The sequence below is a fragment of the Equus asinus genome, chromosome 2 (assembly GCF_041296235.1).
Source record: "Equus asinus isolate D_3611 breed Donkey chromosome 2, EquAss-T2T_v2, whole genome shotgun sequence".
Classification (NCBI taxonomy): domain Eukaryota; kingdom Metazoa; phylum Chordata; class Mammalia; order Perissodactyla; family Equidae; genus Equus; species Equus asinus.
This window is the reverse complement of record NC_091791.1, coordinates 122,944,783-122,962,628: the sequence shown is the minus strand read 5'-3', so window position 1 is coordinate 122,962,628 and position 17,846 is coordinate 122,944,783. Positions and strand designations below refer to the sequence as shown.

Below are 17,846 nucleotides of genomic sequence, written 5' to 3'. Positions count from 1 at the left end.
CGTGGGGCTAGCCCTAAAGCGTTCTTACTGCAAACACCTGTGTTCTTGAACATGCTTCTTTTTTCATTTGCTCTGTTACTGGTAGAACAGTTGGAGGAATTGGCATTGTTATGTGAAAGTGAATATTTGCCTCAGAGGTGAAGAGATCCAGGTACTTACTGACTTTCCAGCTTAGAAATACGGGCTCACTTTTCCAAGGGATTGAGTCATGTAGAAGCTGTGATAAGGAAGCTAATCTATTTCAGAATGGGGTCCTGAAGGAAACAGGATATTTGGGTGGGAATGTCCTGTAGTCCTACCTCTCTGGGCAGCCTTCTATTTGATATAGTAAAAATGTCCCTGCCACACTCCCTTTTTGACCCAGTTAATTTTAGAGAGGTCTATAACTCACTGGGTGGATACTGCTGCCTCAAGGCTCAAGCCTACGCCTACTATGGTGGAACCCCAGCCCTGCCCATTACCCAAGACTACCTGTACCTGTTTTCTCTTCAGCAGCCCCGAGGTGTGGTCTGCATGTGAATGGGAAAGGGGTAAGTAGCTAACACTCTGAAGCTCGTTGCTTTTTTATGGATCATAACTTCATATGCCTGTAAGTCAGGTCATGTGCTTTTCCTCCAAACTCTCCGTCACCCTTAGAACAGCGCCCATGCTCTTTACCATAGCCCTCTGCTTCTCTCTCCTGCCTCTAGGCCTGCTCACCCCCCTGTATCCACATAGTCCTTGCCATTTCCTCTGCCTGGGATGCTCCTTCAGAGGTCTACTCACTGCGTTCAGGTAGCTGCTCAGATATCAGCTCCAGGTAGAGGCCTCCCTGTCCCCTGCCACCCTTCCCGGTTACTCTTTTTCTTCATAGCAGTTGTCACTGCCTGATGTTTGCATTTGTCCCCACCCCCAAAATATAAGCTCCATGAGGGGGGAAACTTTATTCCATTAAATCAACCAATGTGAGGCAAGCTGACACTTAACACTGTTCATTTGAGCTCAGGAAATTTTAAAAAACCTACAGCCATTTTTCTCTCATTCCAGCTCAATTTTAATTTTCAATTGACAAATGTACAGGTGGAATAAATTTTAAGCAACACCCCCCCAAATTCCATTTACATGACAAGGAACTGAATGTAATTTTGCCCCATCATCAACTACAGAGCAGTTCTCTAGCAATAATTTATTAGAAAGTCACAGCAAAGAAACGAAACACCCTGGAGTCGTGGTCCATTTGTAAATTGATTTTCACATAGGCTTAGCTGGAAGAATAGGTTTTATGTCTATCCTGACCAATGGTCAAAGGTGGGCTCTTTCTACACCTATCTTGAGCAAATTATGCCCACCCACTAGCCAGCAATGTTCTGCTGGAGGCTGGTCCACCAGAAGGCGTACCCTACCTGCCGTGGGTCTGATCTGTCCTTTGACCCTCCACCCTCCTAGGGGAGGTCCCTGGTCTGAGTCAGACTCTCAGGTTCTACAACCAAAGAAGGATGGATCTGACAGGTGGCCCCTGCTTTAATTCAGCAGCTTAGAAGGTAGCAGTTTTTCTTCATGACTGTCTTGGAAGAAAAGGAGCAGTAATAGCTAAAAGTTGAGGTAACCCTAAGTTTAAATTGTAGTCTACCTGCCACGAGTAGAATAATGACTAATATCCCTCCATACACGCTATCATTTACAGTGGTAGTCCATAGACTGTGATCTATAGTGGAGCTCTGTCAGTACAATTCTCACCAAAACATTATCACCTGAGCAGCAAGGCCTTTGTAATATAGCTGTGCAACGAGAGGAACAATCCTTTGGAAGGGAGTTGAACCTGCGAGAATGAGGTGGAAAACACTGAGAAGTTCTATGCCTTTCCAGGCCCTCAAGTCACCTGGGATCACTGGTCAGGCAGGAAGTTGGCTGTGCCGTGAGGCCAAACCACCAGCATCCTCCCATGACTTATGTTGCTGCACTGAGGCTGCTGGGGACACAGTTTTCTTTACAAGCAAGCACTTTGGTGGGAGAGCACTGCAGAGGTTGTCAACAGAAAATCATTAAAACCACAAAGAGCAAGGTACAGGGTTACAGGCAAATAGTTATGTTGGCATTTCATTGAAAACACTGGTTTGTCCTCGCCATAAAGCTTGGAAGGTTCAGGAAGCTTCCAAGAGAGATGATCAGACACACTCACACCCCATTCCAACCACTCAAGGGCACAGAACAGTGAACCAGGCACTGCAGCCAAGTCCAATCCACAGATGTGCTTTTATTCTTGAGGAGGATCATCTAGAATCTAGATTCAGAAGTGTCACATCAGCAGCCCTGAGATCATGCCCTCAGTAACTCTGCCATGGGAGGAACGGAGGGGAGAGAAAGCAGAGAGCTAGAGATGGGCCAGGATGCCCACTTGGTGCCTGGAGGTTTGCTAGGGGGCTGAGTGCTGCTATCTGGGCTGTGCTTTATCGGTGGAACTGAATTATGGCAAAGCCACTAGAAGCACAAAGTGTCAGTGCAGTCACTGGCATCTCAAAAGTATCCCGAAAATTTAAATAAAAAGATTCCATATGCAGACTAGAGGTGATTTACACTTAAAACATTTAAGTATAAATTAAGCTTAACTTACAACCAAAAGAAAAAGAAAACCAAAAAGATACTCAGCAATTGAGAATGCTGAACACATACACAGGACACCCCAAACACGAGGCCATTAAAGCGATGCCATTTTCATTGTGCCAACTTTACATTCATCGTGTGCTAGTCCAGCTGGGTCCCGCTGCACTGGGAACATCACGCCGTCTGGCACTGCACTCCGGCCCGGGGCCCATCATCGTCCTCCTCATAGGCCTCCCTGTGCTGGCGCCAGTTCTGCTCACTGGGATTGAACTCTGTCAGCTCCACCTGATCCATGTCATCTGTAATTCTCACCTTCTGTCGAGGGGGGAGTAAAGCTTCCAGCTGAGGAAGCTTGTCTGGAGAAAGCCAGTGTTTCTCAGGAAAGATCACCTGTAAGGGGTGAGATGAGAAAGAATGGTATTTTTTTTTTCCCTTCCCAATTAAGGCCACTTACTATGTCCCATGAGAATAAAACACGTGAACTTACTAAAAACTGTATGATCAGAATTCCTTTCTCCAGAGGTGCTTTGTAGATAGGCATTCCTTCATTTCGCACACATTTCAGGTCCCCGTGCTTTATCACCTCACCTGCCGCAGAAAAGGTTTAGTTATGAAACACAAAGATGGAGGGAGGCCTTGAGAGGTCAGTCTCCCTTTTGGGAGAGCCTAGGGGCGGGTCCTGGTATGGCAGCGGGCAAAGGAAGGGAAAACATAGCATCTGACCAGAAAGCTGGTCCCAGCCAGAATGATCCCTGTCAGAGTTCCTGTCTGGGTGAAGGGGATGAGGGTGAGGGGTCAGGGAGCGGAACTCTCGGGCCCATGCTCTGGGCTCCAGCAGTGTGTCAAGGAGGCAGCATGCTGGAGCCTCCATCACAAGGCAGGATGGTTTTAAAAAAAAAAAAAAAAAAAAGTGAGCTAGGAATCAGAACACTCAAGTCTGGGTAAGTGGGGCTAATACCTGTCAGCCTGCTGCTTCACGTCATGACACGTATCTCCACCACGAGTGGGAGGAGAATATGCTCAGAGACTCAAGCAGAGCTTAGAGCAGGAAAGGGCCTCAGAGAAGTCCAACCAGCACCCACCTGGCAGGAGAGCCTCCTGTGGCTGCTGGCTGTCTCCATCAATAAAAGGTACTTCCTCACATGCAGCTGAGCTGGGGTCAGTCTAGCTTGCACACAGGAGTCTTACACCTACACTTTTTCAAAAGGCATCCTGGGAGTTTAGACCCCCAGAGCTCTAAAGTTCCCCCCCCACATCTAAAAATATTCCTTCCAAACATGAAAAGGAAAGGAACAAAAGAGTCTGAAAAAGTATGCTCTTCAGCTAAGTAATGACAATGGACAAAGAAAGAAAGAAATGTTCAGGAAAAATAAGATGGGGAAGGGGAAGCTAAACACTCATTTACTCAACAGCCCACTCCCCTGGGTGAAATCTCTCAAGAGGAAATCTTTAAAAGTATCTCACAGGAGTTTTTAAAATAAAGTGTGCCGAGCACTCTCTCTTAGGGGGTCATTCTATGCAGGGCCGTGACTCAGACGCGACCCTCAGAGCTACTGACTGCCGGATGGGGCCCCTTAGCTAAATGGCCCCAGGCTGCCAGGCTTCTTGTGTTCTTAGTATTGTGGGGTTTTTTACATAGTTTTTCTGTGTCTCCCTTCCTATCAGGTGTCACTTCTTGTTGCTCTCAAGCACAACTCCCTACATTACTGCTTCTAAACTGGGGGCTGAGAAACCATGAGAGCAAGCATGGAAAACCACTTGTAAGAGAAGGAAACCACTACGAGTCAGGCTCTTCCAGGAGCTAAGTATTGGGCATCACACCCTTGGGCAGCTCCTAAGGCACTTTCTTCATTAATCTCCTAATTGTCAGCAAGGCTCAAGACAGCCTAAGGGCCTCCGGTGAGGAAGGTATTTCAATAGCAGAAGAGAGAAGGGACAAGAGAGAAGAGGAAATGAAGGAATGAGAAGCCAAAACAAGAAAAGAAGATGGGGTGAAGGAAAAGGAGAGGACACAGAAAAGGACAAATGAGCAAAAAGAAAGAACACACACACACAAGAAATCTCCAGCAGGTTTTCTGGACACCTCGCCCTTCCTTAGAGCTAAGCAAGGAAATGGGTTTCCCGGGGTTTACACTTCCTTCCCTCTGGGGCTCACTTCCTCTCTTCCGTCCTTGGCTCCGGGGTTGCCTGTGGCTGGGATCGGAGTGCAAGGCAGCAAGGGGCGCTGGGCTCACAATCCCACAGCAGGGCCCTGCTCCAGGGAGCTCTGCCACACTGACCCAAGGCCTCAGCCCCCTCTAGGCCAAGGATGAGCTTTCCCAAAGAAGTTACACACAGATGCTGCCAGCTCCTGCTCCCAGAAGGGCTGGAATCAGGACTGAGACAATGTTAGGGGGTCCTGAACACAATTGCAGGGGGTGCCGGGCACACACCTACTCACAACCAGTGGCCGAGGGCTTTGAGTGAACTGTGATCCTCAAACTTTCCTACTCTAGAGTGGGGGAGGAAATGGGTACCCTGTGAGGTCTATGGAATGGAACCAAAAGGAAGGTGTTGTATTTAAAGTTTTCCTGCAAATTCTGCATTATACTACAGTGCATTCCCCAATCCTTAAGTATATGTATATAAACACACACACAGGACAAAAGGAAAAAATCAAATTGGGTTAAATGTTGACAATAGGCAAACCATATATGGGTGGTCCTTGGACTATTTTTATTTTTACAACTTTTTGTTAGTTTGAAATTGTTCCCAAATAGAAAGTTTTAAAAAATCTCTGATCAAGGCTTAGATATATAATTTCATTTCATATTATGTTCAGAAAAGAAAGCAACAGAAAGAGCCAAAGAGGAAAGTAGCAGAGGAAGAGAATAAGGCCAGAGAGGCGAAGAGGAGAAATGGGCAAGAGGCAGGAAAGGTCTGGAAGGTGGTCAGGGAGGTGAGGTGGCCACTGCTCACGCCACTGGACTTCAGAGTCTTATCACCAGCTACCACTGCCCTTGGACAGGCTTATTGGCTGGTTACCTCCCCCACAACCCCGAAACTGCCCCTCTAGCCTTAAACCTCAGATGCCCATGGGAAGTTACTCCCTGACCCCGAGGCCGGGGCCACCAGAGCAGCACTGTGATGAAGTCGAGGCTGCCTGGGTGGCTTAGCCACCACCACATTCTTTGACCTGAACAATTGACCTTACGTGTTACTCAGAGGCAGCTTCAAGTCAAGGTCCCTAGCCTGGCCTTGCTGCCTTTTCCAATTTGCCTGCCTTCCCCTCAGCCCCTTCTAGGCAGGTGCTCTGGTGCCCACATGGTCCCTCGACTGCAAGTAAACCCTAGCCCTCCTGGGAGCTGGAAGTCTGGGAGCTATACACTCCTAACAGGTTCTGGCCCTTGTGAACCCTTTCGGTCCAGGGGCAGCTCTGTCCAGCTTGTGTGGGTGTGTACAGACAGGCAGCTCTCTGGAAGATTCCAAGGATAAACTGACAGGCAATATCTTTTTAATCAGGAAAATTCTTTTTCTCTCTTTTCTTTTCTTTTTGGTGAGGAAGATTGGCCCTCAGCTAACATCTGTTGCCAATCTTCCTCTTTTTGCTTGAGGAAGACTGTTGCCCAACTAACATGTGTGCCACTCTTCCTCCAGTTTATATGTGGGATGCTGCCACAGTGTAGCTTGATGAACGGTATGTAGGTCCACGCCCAGGATTGAAACCCACACACCCTGGGCCACGGAAGCAGAACATGCAAACTTAACCAACTACACTACTGGGCCAGCCCCAGGAAAATTCTATCTTAACATGTCTCTCATGAGTAATTGACAGCACAGAGGATAGAGGAACAGGTAGGTGAATCAGCACAGATCACCACTTGAGCTCCGATTATCAGCTGTTTTCTTTCTTTTTTAACTTTTAGATTGGCACCTGTGCTAACATCTGTTGCTCATCTTTTTTTCCTTCTTCTTCTCCCCAAAGCTGCCCAGTACATAGGTGTATATTCTAGTTGTGAGTGCCTCTGGTTGTGCTATGTGGGACGCCGACCAGCGTGGCCTGATGAGCGGTGCCATGTCCGCGCCCAGGATCCAAACCAGCAAAACCCTGGGCCGCAGAAGCACAGCGCGTGAACTTAACCACTTAGCCACAGGGCCAGCCCCTCAGCTGTGTTTTCTTATTAAACAGAAAGAAAATTTTAAAAATTTAAGTTTAATTGGCAGGTTCCAGTTAGAATTTTAAAACCCTAAGATTCCTGTGTGAGGTTCTTCCCCCAACTCTGAATTTTTTTCCTAGGAGAATATAAAAGAAATTCATAAAATTCTTAGGAGTCAGTGGTGATGACTTTAAATTTAGAGAAAATCAAGTCACGCTAGCTTGTGTGACAGAAGTCAACCTGAGATATGAAACCAGGCTACCCAGCCAGTAGCAGTATGTCAAACATACAGATCAGTTACTACGAAACACACATTTGAAACATTACCTGATTTGGACGTAATAACAAGGATTCGATCATCCAGCGTTTTTATCGTCTTCTTGAAGCCACAAAGGGCTTCAGAAAGCTGAATTTTCATTTTCATGATCAAGTCATGGCCTCGTCTCTGAAAGACACTATGATCCTTCTGATCAAGCACAATTATGACATCACCAGGCTCCAGCTCAGGCTCCTGATCTCCTTCTCCATGAAATAGTATCTTTTGCCCATCTTTCATACCTATGAAACATCATCCCTTTCTGATTAGCCATTTCTCTTAAAAACAATACTTTCTACAAAGCTGTTGAAGAAGGCACACAGAGTCCTTTGGAGGTTCTTTATTCATCAAGCCGCCCAACCTCATGCAGGCATGGGGATGGGAGTGGCGGCTAGAATTGTCACCAAGAAAGAAGCCATGCTTCCCTCAGCATAACGAGGGTCCTCAGCATGAAGCATGATGAGTGCAAAACAAGGCCGACCCATGACAGGTTCACAGCACACTCCCTGCCTGCCTGGGCCCTGTGAGGCCACAACTGACACCACAATGCCATCATGAAGTGACCGCGCCCTGCCCACTGCACACAGTGCATGGCTCTGGGGGCTTTCTAAGACATCAGTGTGTACACACAGGAACGGGGGAGATGTGTTTACACAAGAAGTCCTGTAACAACAGCTGGGTTGGTTTGGGGGTTCATTCGTGTACTCTGGTTTCACCTCTCAGGCAGGAATATTCACTGGATTAGGAAGTCACGGAATAATCAGGGACTACCTGGTGAACAGCTAAGACTGGAAAAGGCCTTACAATGACGGCACCAGGCAAGATAAATAGCAGGGGAAGGCACTATATTTGGGAGAATCCGATGCAACAAAAGGGAAATGTGTGGAGAAAAGAAATGTGCAGCTACAAAGCCTTAAACGTGCTCTTATGGCCAATGAGCGATAAAAGCTATTAGAAAGACGTCTCCAAATGACTCTAAAGAAATGATTTGAGAATGGCAGGAGAGGACAGTTAACCAAAATTAAGATCAAGTGACTTTCAGAGCACTGGAAAACCTTAAAGAGAGGTCGTTTTTGATCTCAAGGAAGCAGACCTCAGCAAGAAAGCTTTGGCAGGTGATGTGGGATGGAAACAAAGCCAGGGAGGGTCAAGAGACAACCTGGAAATAGGAGGAATTTACGGCACATTCTAATATCATTTAAATACCTGCTGTCATGTATCTCATTTCCCTGATACCTAGCCTGTGTGCCCCAGGATTAGCACCCCGGAAGCACTTCCAGCCAGAGTGGAGCGCTGGTTCTGCGCAGCCTCACCTTTCTCCACATGCACTTCGATAATCTTCTTTTCTCGGATCACCTTGGTGCCGCTGCAGCTCTCACAGCGGTCCTTGGGGTTGATGCGCTCGCCCTGGCCCTTGCACTCAATGCACATGGTCTGGATCTGCTGCACCATGCCTGGTCCGATCTGCTGGATGTGAATCTGCATCCCTCGCCCCTTGCACAGTGGGCACTTCTCTACAGATCCCTTCTTCCCACCAACACCTGCGAGGAGGGGAGGCAGGAGTGAGAGCTGTGCTCGCCCCTTAGAAGCACCCCTACTGGGTGCCACAGTAGATGGGTAATGAACAATTAAATCGGTTTGAATTCTGACTATTTAAAATCATCAAAAGCAAGGTGGAAAAAACTGGATGATTCTAGCCAAGCAGATAATATCCAGATGTTAACATGTGATCTTAAACATTTGTGTTTTGGGCTGTGCCATGCCAAATTCATTACTTGAGCTTCATTAACTGTGTTTTCTTCCACCCCAGGATGGAAAAACACCCATGCCTACAGGTGACCAAGCAGGCTGTGGAGAACTGGAGGACACAGCCCTGTCTACACGGGTGGCTACTCAGCTCAGCCAATTCTCTGTGGGACAACGTGGGCCTGCGGTCACCAGATCTGACTTTTCTTGAAAAATCAGATTAAAAAAAATTATGTTAACTACATTTACATTTAAGTCAAGGGTCAGTAACCTACGGCCAGCTGCCTGGTTTTGTAAATCGAGCTTTACTAGAACACAGGCACATCCATTCATTTATGTATTGTCTAGGGCTGCTTTTGCACTAAGAGTTACACAGTTACAACATAAAGACCACATGGCCCACAAAGCCTAAAATATTTACTATCTGGCCCTTTACAGAAAAAGTCTGCTGACCCCTCAGTTGGGTGAACCGTTTTGATTTTTATATTTTTAAAATAACTGTCAACATATTAAATAAATGTGCAGTCCAAATAAAAAACGTACATGGCCAAATAAAACAGATTTGGCCCTCAAGCCACCTGTTTGTAATCTCTGTTTGACTGTCACATTTGAAAAGATAAATTATTTTTCTCTGAACTGTAAAACAATCACAATTGTTTCCAGATCTAAGGAATCAGAACTATGAGATTCATCCAAAAATTAATTTTTACCTTCACATTTCTCACAAATTACATTTTTCTGGAGGGCCAATTTCTTTGTGACTCCATTATATAAATCTTCAAGAGTTACAGACAACTGATGTACAACATTCTTGCCTTACCAAGGGGAAAAAAAACCAATTAGTAACATTGTATTGAATACACCACTGCACTAAATACCACCCACGAGACACAGCGGTCTGAAGCCTCCAGAGACTCAAAGCTGTGCCTGTGTCCTTCATTCCCTTCCCTGCAGGAAGCAATGCTTCTACTCCACTTGGCCCATCCTCTGGCCCTCTGTCAATGACGAGAACTAATACCCTCCCTAACTACGAGCTAATTATTCAATCATGTAGAGAGATCAACAAAAAGCCTTTCCACCTTTATTTTCTAAGAACAAATCTGAGGACAGAGAGATCTCTGAGAAGACCTAAGGCAAGGTTAACCAATGGAACTGGTTAACTAGGTTTTCCCTACGAAAGGAGCCCTTTCCTCACAGATCAATGCACGACAACCATCTCTGGACCTTTAATTGAAACTCTTCCTTGAGCACAAAAGGCTCTGCTTTTTGAGCCCTTTCTTGACTTGTGGCCAAGTGGAAACTCCTCCATCGGCCTAACTCTCGTCTGTGCATTCAGGGCAGCGCACCTCTTGTTCTCAGGCTGGGTGTCTGTCCGCCTGGTGCTGTGCCAGCCTGTCAGGGCCCACAGCGTCAGGGCCCCCGCTGCTGCCCGTAGGGCTCTTGCAGTCACTCAGACAGATTGTCCTTGTTTATCGGCTGTCAACTCTGAGAGACGACTTCATTAAGGGCATGAAGTTGATTGTCTCAAGACAGTAAGAGAGCTGGGAAAGAGCACACCCAAGGTGTTCAGAACGTCCATACCGTCAATTACGTGAGCAGGCAACACACCCGGACAACAGGGCAAGGATTTTTCCCTAATAAACACTTTGTGATTTTCAGCACACTGTGTTCACAGAATTGACAGCCAGGCTTTTTGAAGCTCAAAGTCAATTATAATGTGAGAACAAGAACAGCCTTATTTATCCAGGGGCCTCTCGTTGACCCAAACCACCCTTCTTTAACTCCAATGCAGAGTTTATTTCTTCTGATCTTATCTAGGACTATAGCAAGCTTGGTTATCTATCTGGTTTCAGGGTCCAAAGCAGATTATCAACAGTAAACTGGACAGGGGGAAGAAGGCTATTAGAGACCACTGATGACAGTGAGAGGTGACAGCTCATAGCCTGACAGGAGGTGAGAGGTAGGAAAATTAGGAGGAGCACAGCCCAGAACTCAACCAGTGGCCTGGGGCATTCAGCAAGGGCGCAGTCCCTCACTCACCTCCTGGGGATGAAGGTGCTCATCATAGTACATTCTGAAGAGAGGTAGGTAGGTTCTTTTACAAAGATGTCCAAACACAAAGGGGTAAACTTTATCACCTAGTACATTTCCCCAGCAGGCTCAGAAAATGAGGCCACACTGCACACTGCAGAGAACCAGCCAAAAGTAGAGCCTGTGGGCCCTGGCCCAGGTCAGGAGGCGCGGAAAGCACTCTTGACAGAGGCACCACCAACAACCCCAGGAGGTCCATCTATGTATGTCCGTCAGGACACTCATGGGCCTGACCCCAAAAGAGAAAGAGAAGCAAGATGAACTTGATCTTCCTCCATTCTACTCACCACCATTTGCCCCTTTCTCTGTGGTGTTTGAAGGGGGTCGGGTAATTGCTAAATGCGCTAAGAGATTCCAGGCAGCCTGGATACTAGACAAGGATGAACTATTTAAAGCTACTGATCCCAAAACATGACAACTGCACGATTCACCCTGATTCCAATAACATGTATCATTTGGAGACTACGACGTGCTTACAGGTCTTTAAAAGCATTTACCTCTTCTCTCTCTCGCCATCCGTCCTCCGCCACCAAAGAACATGTCAAAGATGTCCATGGGTGAGGAGAAGCTGGGGCTGCCTGAGCCGCCTTCCTTAATTGCCTGTTCACCGCCCTGGTCATAAACGTCCCTTTTCTTTGGATCTGAAAGTACTTCATATGCCTGAGATATGAGTTTAAACTTAAAAGAAAAAAAAACAGATTTAAAAAGAGAGAGAGGGAAGGTTTGAGTTCTTTTATTAAGCAAACCCACCATAAGAATGTTACACAATAACAGGTATTCCACACCCAACTCCCCAAACTAGCTGGTCTATACATTATCTGCAACCTGATTTTTCCATTTACTCCCCGTGTAAAGTGGGAAACAGAGGGCAAACACAACTAAGGGACTAGTGGTAGGGGCTGCAGAGAATGAGGGAGCGAATGCAGCAGGGAAGGAGCGTCCCCTGCTCTGCCTGCCGTGGGCAGGAAGACGTGGAGTGGAGCTGGGACACGGCCCACAGCTCTACAACTGGAGAAAGCCGGGGCCTCCCGGGTGCTGCTCCTGCTTTCCACTCACAGGGACTGCTTCACTAGTTCACCCGCGTGAACTTCACCCGCAGACTTCTCGTGAGCGCCTATCCACGCACAGGCTGCAGACTTCGTGCGCAAACCTGTACTCCTGATCCCCGCACCGCAGTCCTGCCCCTCCCAGGGTCTCCCCCATATCTCAGCTACTGGCCACACCAAAACCTCATTTCCTTTCTCCCTCACATCTCATGTCAACAAATCCTGTTGGCGCTACCTTCATATGTATGTCTCCAGTACCCTGAGACAGACACAATACCCCAGGTATCACACTCCTGCCAAAAATGTATCACTGGAATCCAACCTTAGGAAGCAGAAAACCCAAAGTGAAGGACATTCTGCAAAACTACAAGACACGAAAACTAAATGAAACGTGTGACCCAGAACTGGCTCTTGCACTAAAGAAAAAACGGCTACAAAGGACATTATTGGAACAATTGGAATAATGTGAATTTTTTTCTCGGTGTTAAATTCTTTAAATTTGATCATTGTACTGTGGTTTTGTACAAGGAAGTCATTCCTAGAAGAAACACGGTGAAGTATTTAGGTCTGAAAGGTTATGATGTATGCAACTTACTCTCCAAAGCTTTAGCAAATAATAATAATAATAGAGGTGGATAAAGCAATGTGGCAACATCTTTACAACTCGTGAAGCTAGTGAAGGAAATGCAGCTATCCACTGTCCCACCCTCATCTTTTCTGTAGGTATATGGAAGTTTTAAAAACAAAATCAGACCACTATAAAATATCCAAAATTCATCCCTTCTCGTCACTACCACCATGCCCGTGCCCTGGCCGAGGACCACCTCTTGCCTTGATTACTTCAGTAACCACCTCAATGGTCTCCTATCTTCTGTCCTCACATCAGCTTTCAGTCTGTTCTTCACACACCAGCCAGAACAAGCCTGTTATCATGTCAATCCTCTGCCCCAAACACTCCACGGCAGCCCATTTCGCTGGGAGTAAAAGCCAGCCCTTACTCTCATCTACAAGCCCAACCTCTCTGCCTCCATCTGCCTGCAATTCTGTTCCGGCTCCACTGCCTCCTTGCTGTTCCTCAATCCCACAGCACTTAGAGCTTAGAGTGTATCCCCACTGCTCCGTCAGCTCCGTGAGGTCAGAGCTTGGTCAGCTTTGTCCACTGCTGTACCCCTGAGCCTAGAACAGTGTCCGGCACGTGGAAGGCACTTGAAAATATTTGTTAGGTGAATGGCCCAATTCTAGGAATTCAGAAATAAATAAATAAGATAGAGTCTTGGTCCTCCAGGGGTACAATTTAATCTGAGAGACAGATGTATATATACACATCCTATGATGCAGGATCTATAAAACATACAGAAAAAAAGGGCCATGAAGATACAAACATGGAAACTGATGGAGATACTACAAGTAATACAAGTTTTCTCTTGTATTACAGATCCCTGATAGAGATCTAATAAGTAACTAATAAATAATAGCTAATAACTAATAGCTAACAAATAACTGGGCAATTTTAAAAATTAAGTCTTAAGGAGGCATCAGATTCACACCCAAGGCAGTCAGATCTTTTGACATGTTAATTATCACGTCATTTCTGCAAAGAAGTAGGGATCACTCACTCCTTCCCCTTTCCACAGCAGAAAAATCAAAGTATAGGGATTACATGACTAGTTTAGAAGATCAGAAAACAGCTAGGCCAGGCTGCCCCCAGAGTTTCCAGGCCTGTCTGTAGTTCAGGGACTAGGTAAATATGCTTCCCGAGAATGTCCACTAGAAACACTCACCAAATACCCTGGATACTCACAAGACACTTGAACTTAACAGAATTAATGATTAATCTAAGGAAGAAAAGGAATGGCCTGTTACTTGGGTTATTCAATCAGAGACCAGATCTCACATGGGATGGGGGCTCCCACTACCACTAGTGGGCCCACCTACCCCAGAGCACCAGCACTCCAGAGTCTAATTCAGCTTCCTGCCTGTACCCCCATCAGAGATTAGCGCTCTAACCAGCTCACCTTTCAAGAATGTGATAATTTGCCACAGGACCTTGATGAGATTACTATCTGGCTGGAAAAAAGGGCTTTGGAGACTATGTAGCATCTTGGAAAAGTATTTGTGTTAAAATATTAAGTGGTAAGAAAAAAAAAGTATGTACCAGAAAGACCGCGTATGATCACCTGGGAAAAAGCATGGAAAGCAGCACACTGGCAGCAGTTAGGGTGATGTGTACTTGCTGGGTTGTCCTCTGTATTGTGACATTTTCTGTAGTGTTAAGCTCTCTTTTACGATTTTTTTAACCTGAAAATCTATCATTCAAACTAAAAGTTACAGTGAAATTGGCCAAAAGACCAAATCCGTCTCAAAAGCCAGTAAGGGTAATAAGTAAGAATCCGCCCCATCACTGTCCCTGAAAGGGACTCGCTTACTGACCCACTGCCCGGACGTCTTGCAGAAAACCAGCCACAGATAAGTACAGACTCCATACTGAGCACCTGACAACAGACACGGGCTGCCCACTGCTTAGCAACACAGGACAACAGGGCACAAAACAAAGACCAACACCCCAACAGCCTTCTCAGTTGTCCTGGAGCAAGGAGGGAACGGATTGGCTTAATCTATTTTTGAAGAGACATTAATAATACAGTGACAAACTCAGGAGGGAAAAAAAAAAGATTCCATCCATGACAGATAAAGCGGACAAGAACCACAGACTGGGACAAAAACAGAAAGGGCTACACTGTAACACCTAGTAGGACCAAAAAGGAGATATATGGTGAATGAATGAACGAATGAATGACTCCTCTCCAGGGAAACTTTATAGCAGAGTTTCTATAAATTGAGTCCCCAGTCTCCTCAACCCCTTTGATTTCCAATCCAAATTTCTATTGATCCCCAATTCCCCCCACTTCACCACAACAATTTCCCTGCCAAACTGTGCCTTTTCAGGGCTCTCTCCTCCTCCCACATAGAATTCTTTAAACTATATGTCTTCTGGTGACATCTCCATTCATTCAGCCAGCATTTTAGCACCTTCACGGCACAGCTAGTCACAAGGCCTGTGAGTGGGCCAGAGGGCCGTAGTGCCCACCCTGCTTACTCTGCAGTGGGGAACACAGGCATCAAACAGGAATCGTAATAAGGCAGCATGAGGACTGGGCCAGCGGTTCAGTCTGTGGGCCGGAGGCAGACTCCTAGAAACAGCTTTAGCTGAGAACTAAAGTAAAGGGTTGTATCCCTTCATGGGAGGGAGGGAGGGGAAAGTATTCCCTGCAGGAGGCTCACACAACGCCCCTCCCCCTCCAAATGAGAAGGACTGGCCAGACCTCACCACCAAGAGCCTCACTTTTGTGACACTAATCCAGTGCCTGGCTATAAACAAATATTAGTTTAAAATAAACTAAACAATGTGCTCAGATAGCTATATACAGGGTGACACCTACAGAAATGTAGTACAGGTCAAAACCAATTTAAAAAAAGCTTCAGAACACCAAAAGCAGATTCACTCCAACTGTACACACACAGCCATGAACTCACTCTTGGAGACAGCTATGACATCTGACCTGAGACCAGGGTCAGAAGGCTTTCCCACATGCTGCCTTTAGCCAGCGTCCCGAAACATGAAATCAGAAGCCTGGATGCACTCTCCTTAAAGGAGAATCTCAAACACAGGCTACCATGAATCACCAACACCACATAGAAAGCCAGTGACTTTAAAAGTAACAGTAAGCCACCCAAATATAGATGAGAAAGAAGGCAAGTGAGTAACAGACAAATGATCTTACAGGAAAGCATTTTAAACTTGTGACAGCCACAGTCGGCACATGTGGCTAAATATAAACATTCTATCACTGTTGCCACCAAGCCGACCTTCCTTAAGCAGCTTTCTCCAGCTTGGAAAAGCTATCGCAGACAGGTATTTTGATATTAGTGTCGTTTCCAGGGCTCTAAATGTTAGATGGGTGATCTGTGACTTCAAAAGTGGCCTGGGTGTCAGCTAATACTGATACAAATACAAAATCACCACCTCCCCCAAATCATCTGGGACATCAAAAGTTTCATAAGAAAATGGCAACTGAAAGGAGGAGTGGAAGGCCAACAAGCTTTCCGAAGCATCAATGTCTGACCCTTCAAGTCACCTATTCAGGTGGGTAATGAGCCTCCTTGAGGATAAAAAGCAGGCTTGACTGTTCCTGTGAACAGAATGAAAAAGGTTAATTGAGGTTTCTATTATGAAGAGCATTTTTCGGCCTAATATTGATACTTAGGATCAACGGTGGGTCATCTGTCACAGAAAACCTGGAATATTCAGGTAAAATGATGCGTCAGGTTAGAGATCCCCGGGTCCCTGCGTAATAAAGCAAATGTGGTCATCCAATGTCTCACAACCTTCATCAGGCAGGACATAGGCACAGAGACCAAATCCAGTCGATCGTTCTCAAGAGGGACACTAGGTTTGTCCCAGGTACTAGCTCAGGTTAAAGAAACTCATCCCTAAGGTTTCTGCATCAACAGTGAGTGTGAGCGCACAAATCATCCAGTGCCGGTCGTTCCCAGCAAATACACAACTTCTGGTCGCGGGTGCCTCGGTTTCCCGGTTTGCTGGCTGCCTCTCCTCCAGAAATGCCCGCAAACCCTATGAGCAGTGGGCGCGTTCCAGCCCCAGCCCTCCCCGGCGGTCGGCACACACCGAAGGGGCCCCAAGAACACTTGCAGACTGAACGGAGGAATGAATGGGCTGCGAGGGGCTCACGAGGGCTCCAGGCCCCCCGCACCAGCCTCGATCCTCTCGGGCGAGCCTGGGCTCGGCGAAGTGCCCTCCACCTGCCCGCGCCGCACGCCCTCGGCCTCGGCCACCCCGGCCGGGCCCGCGGCGCCTGGCGTCCGCCGCACCAACAAACGCAGCTCGGGGCCCCCGAGCTCCCGGGCTGAGAAACCGACGGCGGGCCCCGCGCCGCCCGCCCCGGCCCGCACCTTCTCGCCCTCATCCGGGTTCTTGTCCGGGTGGTACTTGAGCGCCAGCTTGCGGTAGGCCTTCTTGATCTCCTCCGGGGAGGCGCTGGGCTTCACCCCCAGGATGTCATAGTACTGGGTCTCCTTCACCATCTTGTCTCTGCGGGGCGGGGCGGGCGAGGACCGTCAGCGCGCCCCAGACGCCGCCGCCGGGCTCCCTCCCGCCGCCAGCCCACGCCGGGCCGACCTCTGCGCCGGCGCCGCCGCACTCTAGCCGCCGGCTCCTCCGCGGCGGGTTTTATTCGGCGCCGGCGGAAGGTTCCGCAAGGAGACAGTGACGCCACAAAGGCCCAGAACCTTCGCGGAGGTTCCGGCGGCGCCTGGCGGCGGCAGGTCAACGCGCGGCCCCGGGTTCGCCGCCCGACCCCCCGACGCCGGGGTCCGGCGCGACCCCGTCGGCTCACCCGCTGTCCTCGGCCCCCTGCTCCTCTGGCCGCCCGTCCGACTCCCCGGAACTCCAGCCCTGCGCGCCTCCCCGGGCCATGTTGGGGGCTTTGGAAGGCGGCTTCGGCGTGGAGGGCGCCCTCCGACGACCGTCCCGCCGTCCCGTGGCCGCCCCCTTGCCCTTCCGAGGATCCGTGGGGCCAGCTGGCTCGAGGATCGGGTGGCCTGGAGGGCAGCGTCGGTGGGAACTCTGCCCCGAGGAGTTGGACTGGGAGAGCTGCGTCCCACGGTCCCCACCCGGCCTCTCCCTGGGGGTGTGGCCGCCCTCTGTTGGGTCACCGCTGGGATGCGCCCTGAGGCCTGCCTTGGATTGTTGCATTTTTTAGGGGTTTGGAGAGGGTAGGGGTCTTCCACTGTAATGAGGCCTTGTTTCCCGGGCCCCTACAGCTGCTGGCACTCCCCGGGGTGTCTTTAAGACTGGGGTGAACCTAAGACCTCTAGACATGTATAGTGGTGCTTTGCTGGCCCCTATTATGG

General features: G+C 48.1%; 1 protein-coding gene across 3 annotated transcripts; it reads right to left on the bottom strand.

The window, feature by feature from the left end:
* Positions 1-1,009: 1,009 nt before the first annotated feature.
* DNAJA4 (DnaJ heat shock protein family (Hsp40) member A4) lies at positions 1,010-17,626 on the bottom strand. 3 transcript variants are annotated; one of them, XM_014856426.3, is made up of 8 exons: positions 17,330-17,626; positions 16,887-17,025; positions 11,367-11,547; positions 9,489-9,593; positions 8,346-8,573; positions 7,044-7,274; positions 3,068-3,168; positions 1,010-2,970 (listed from the first exon to the last, which is right to left on the bottom strand). In XM_014856426.3, exons 1-8 carry the CDS (start codon positions 17,407-17,409, stop codon positions 2,755-2,757), a joined length of 1,281 nt encoding a protein of 426 aa, XP_014711912.1. In that variant the 5' UTR covers positions 17,410-17,626; the 3' UTR covers positions 1,010-2,754. The 3 variants fall into 3 exon arrangements, with proteins under 3 accessions (XP_014711912.1, XP_070353593.1, XP_070353597.1); XM_070497492.1 differs by lacking the exons at positions 16,887-17,025; positions 17,330-17,626 and adding an exon at positions 15,450-15,600; XM_070497496.1 differs by lacking the exons at positions 9,489-9,593; positions 11,367-11,547; positions 17,330-17,626 and having other exon boundaries at positions 16,887-17,155.
* Positions 17,627-17,846: the final 220 nt, after the last annotated feature.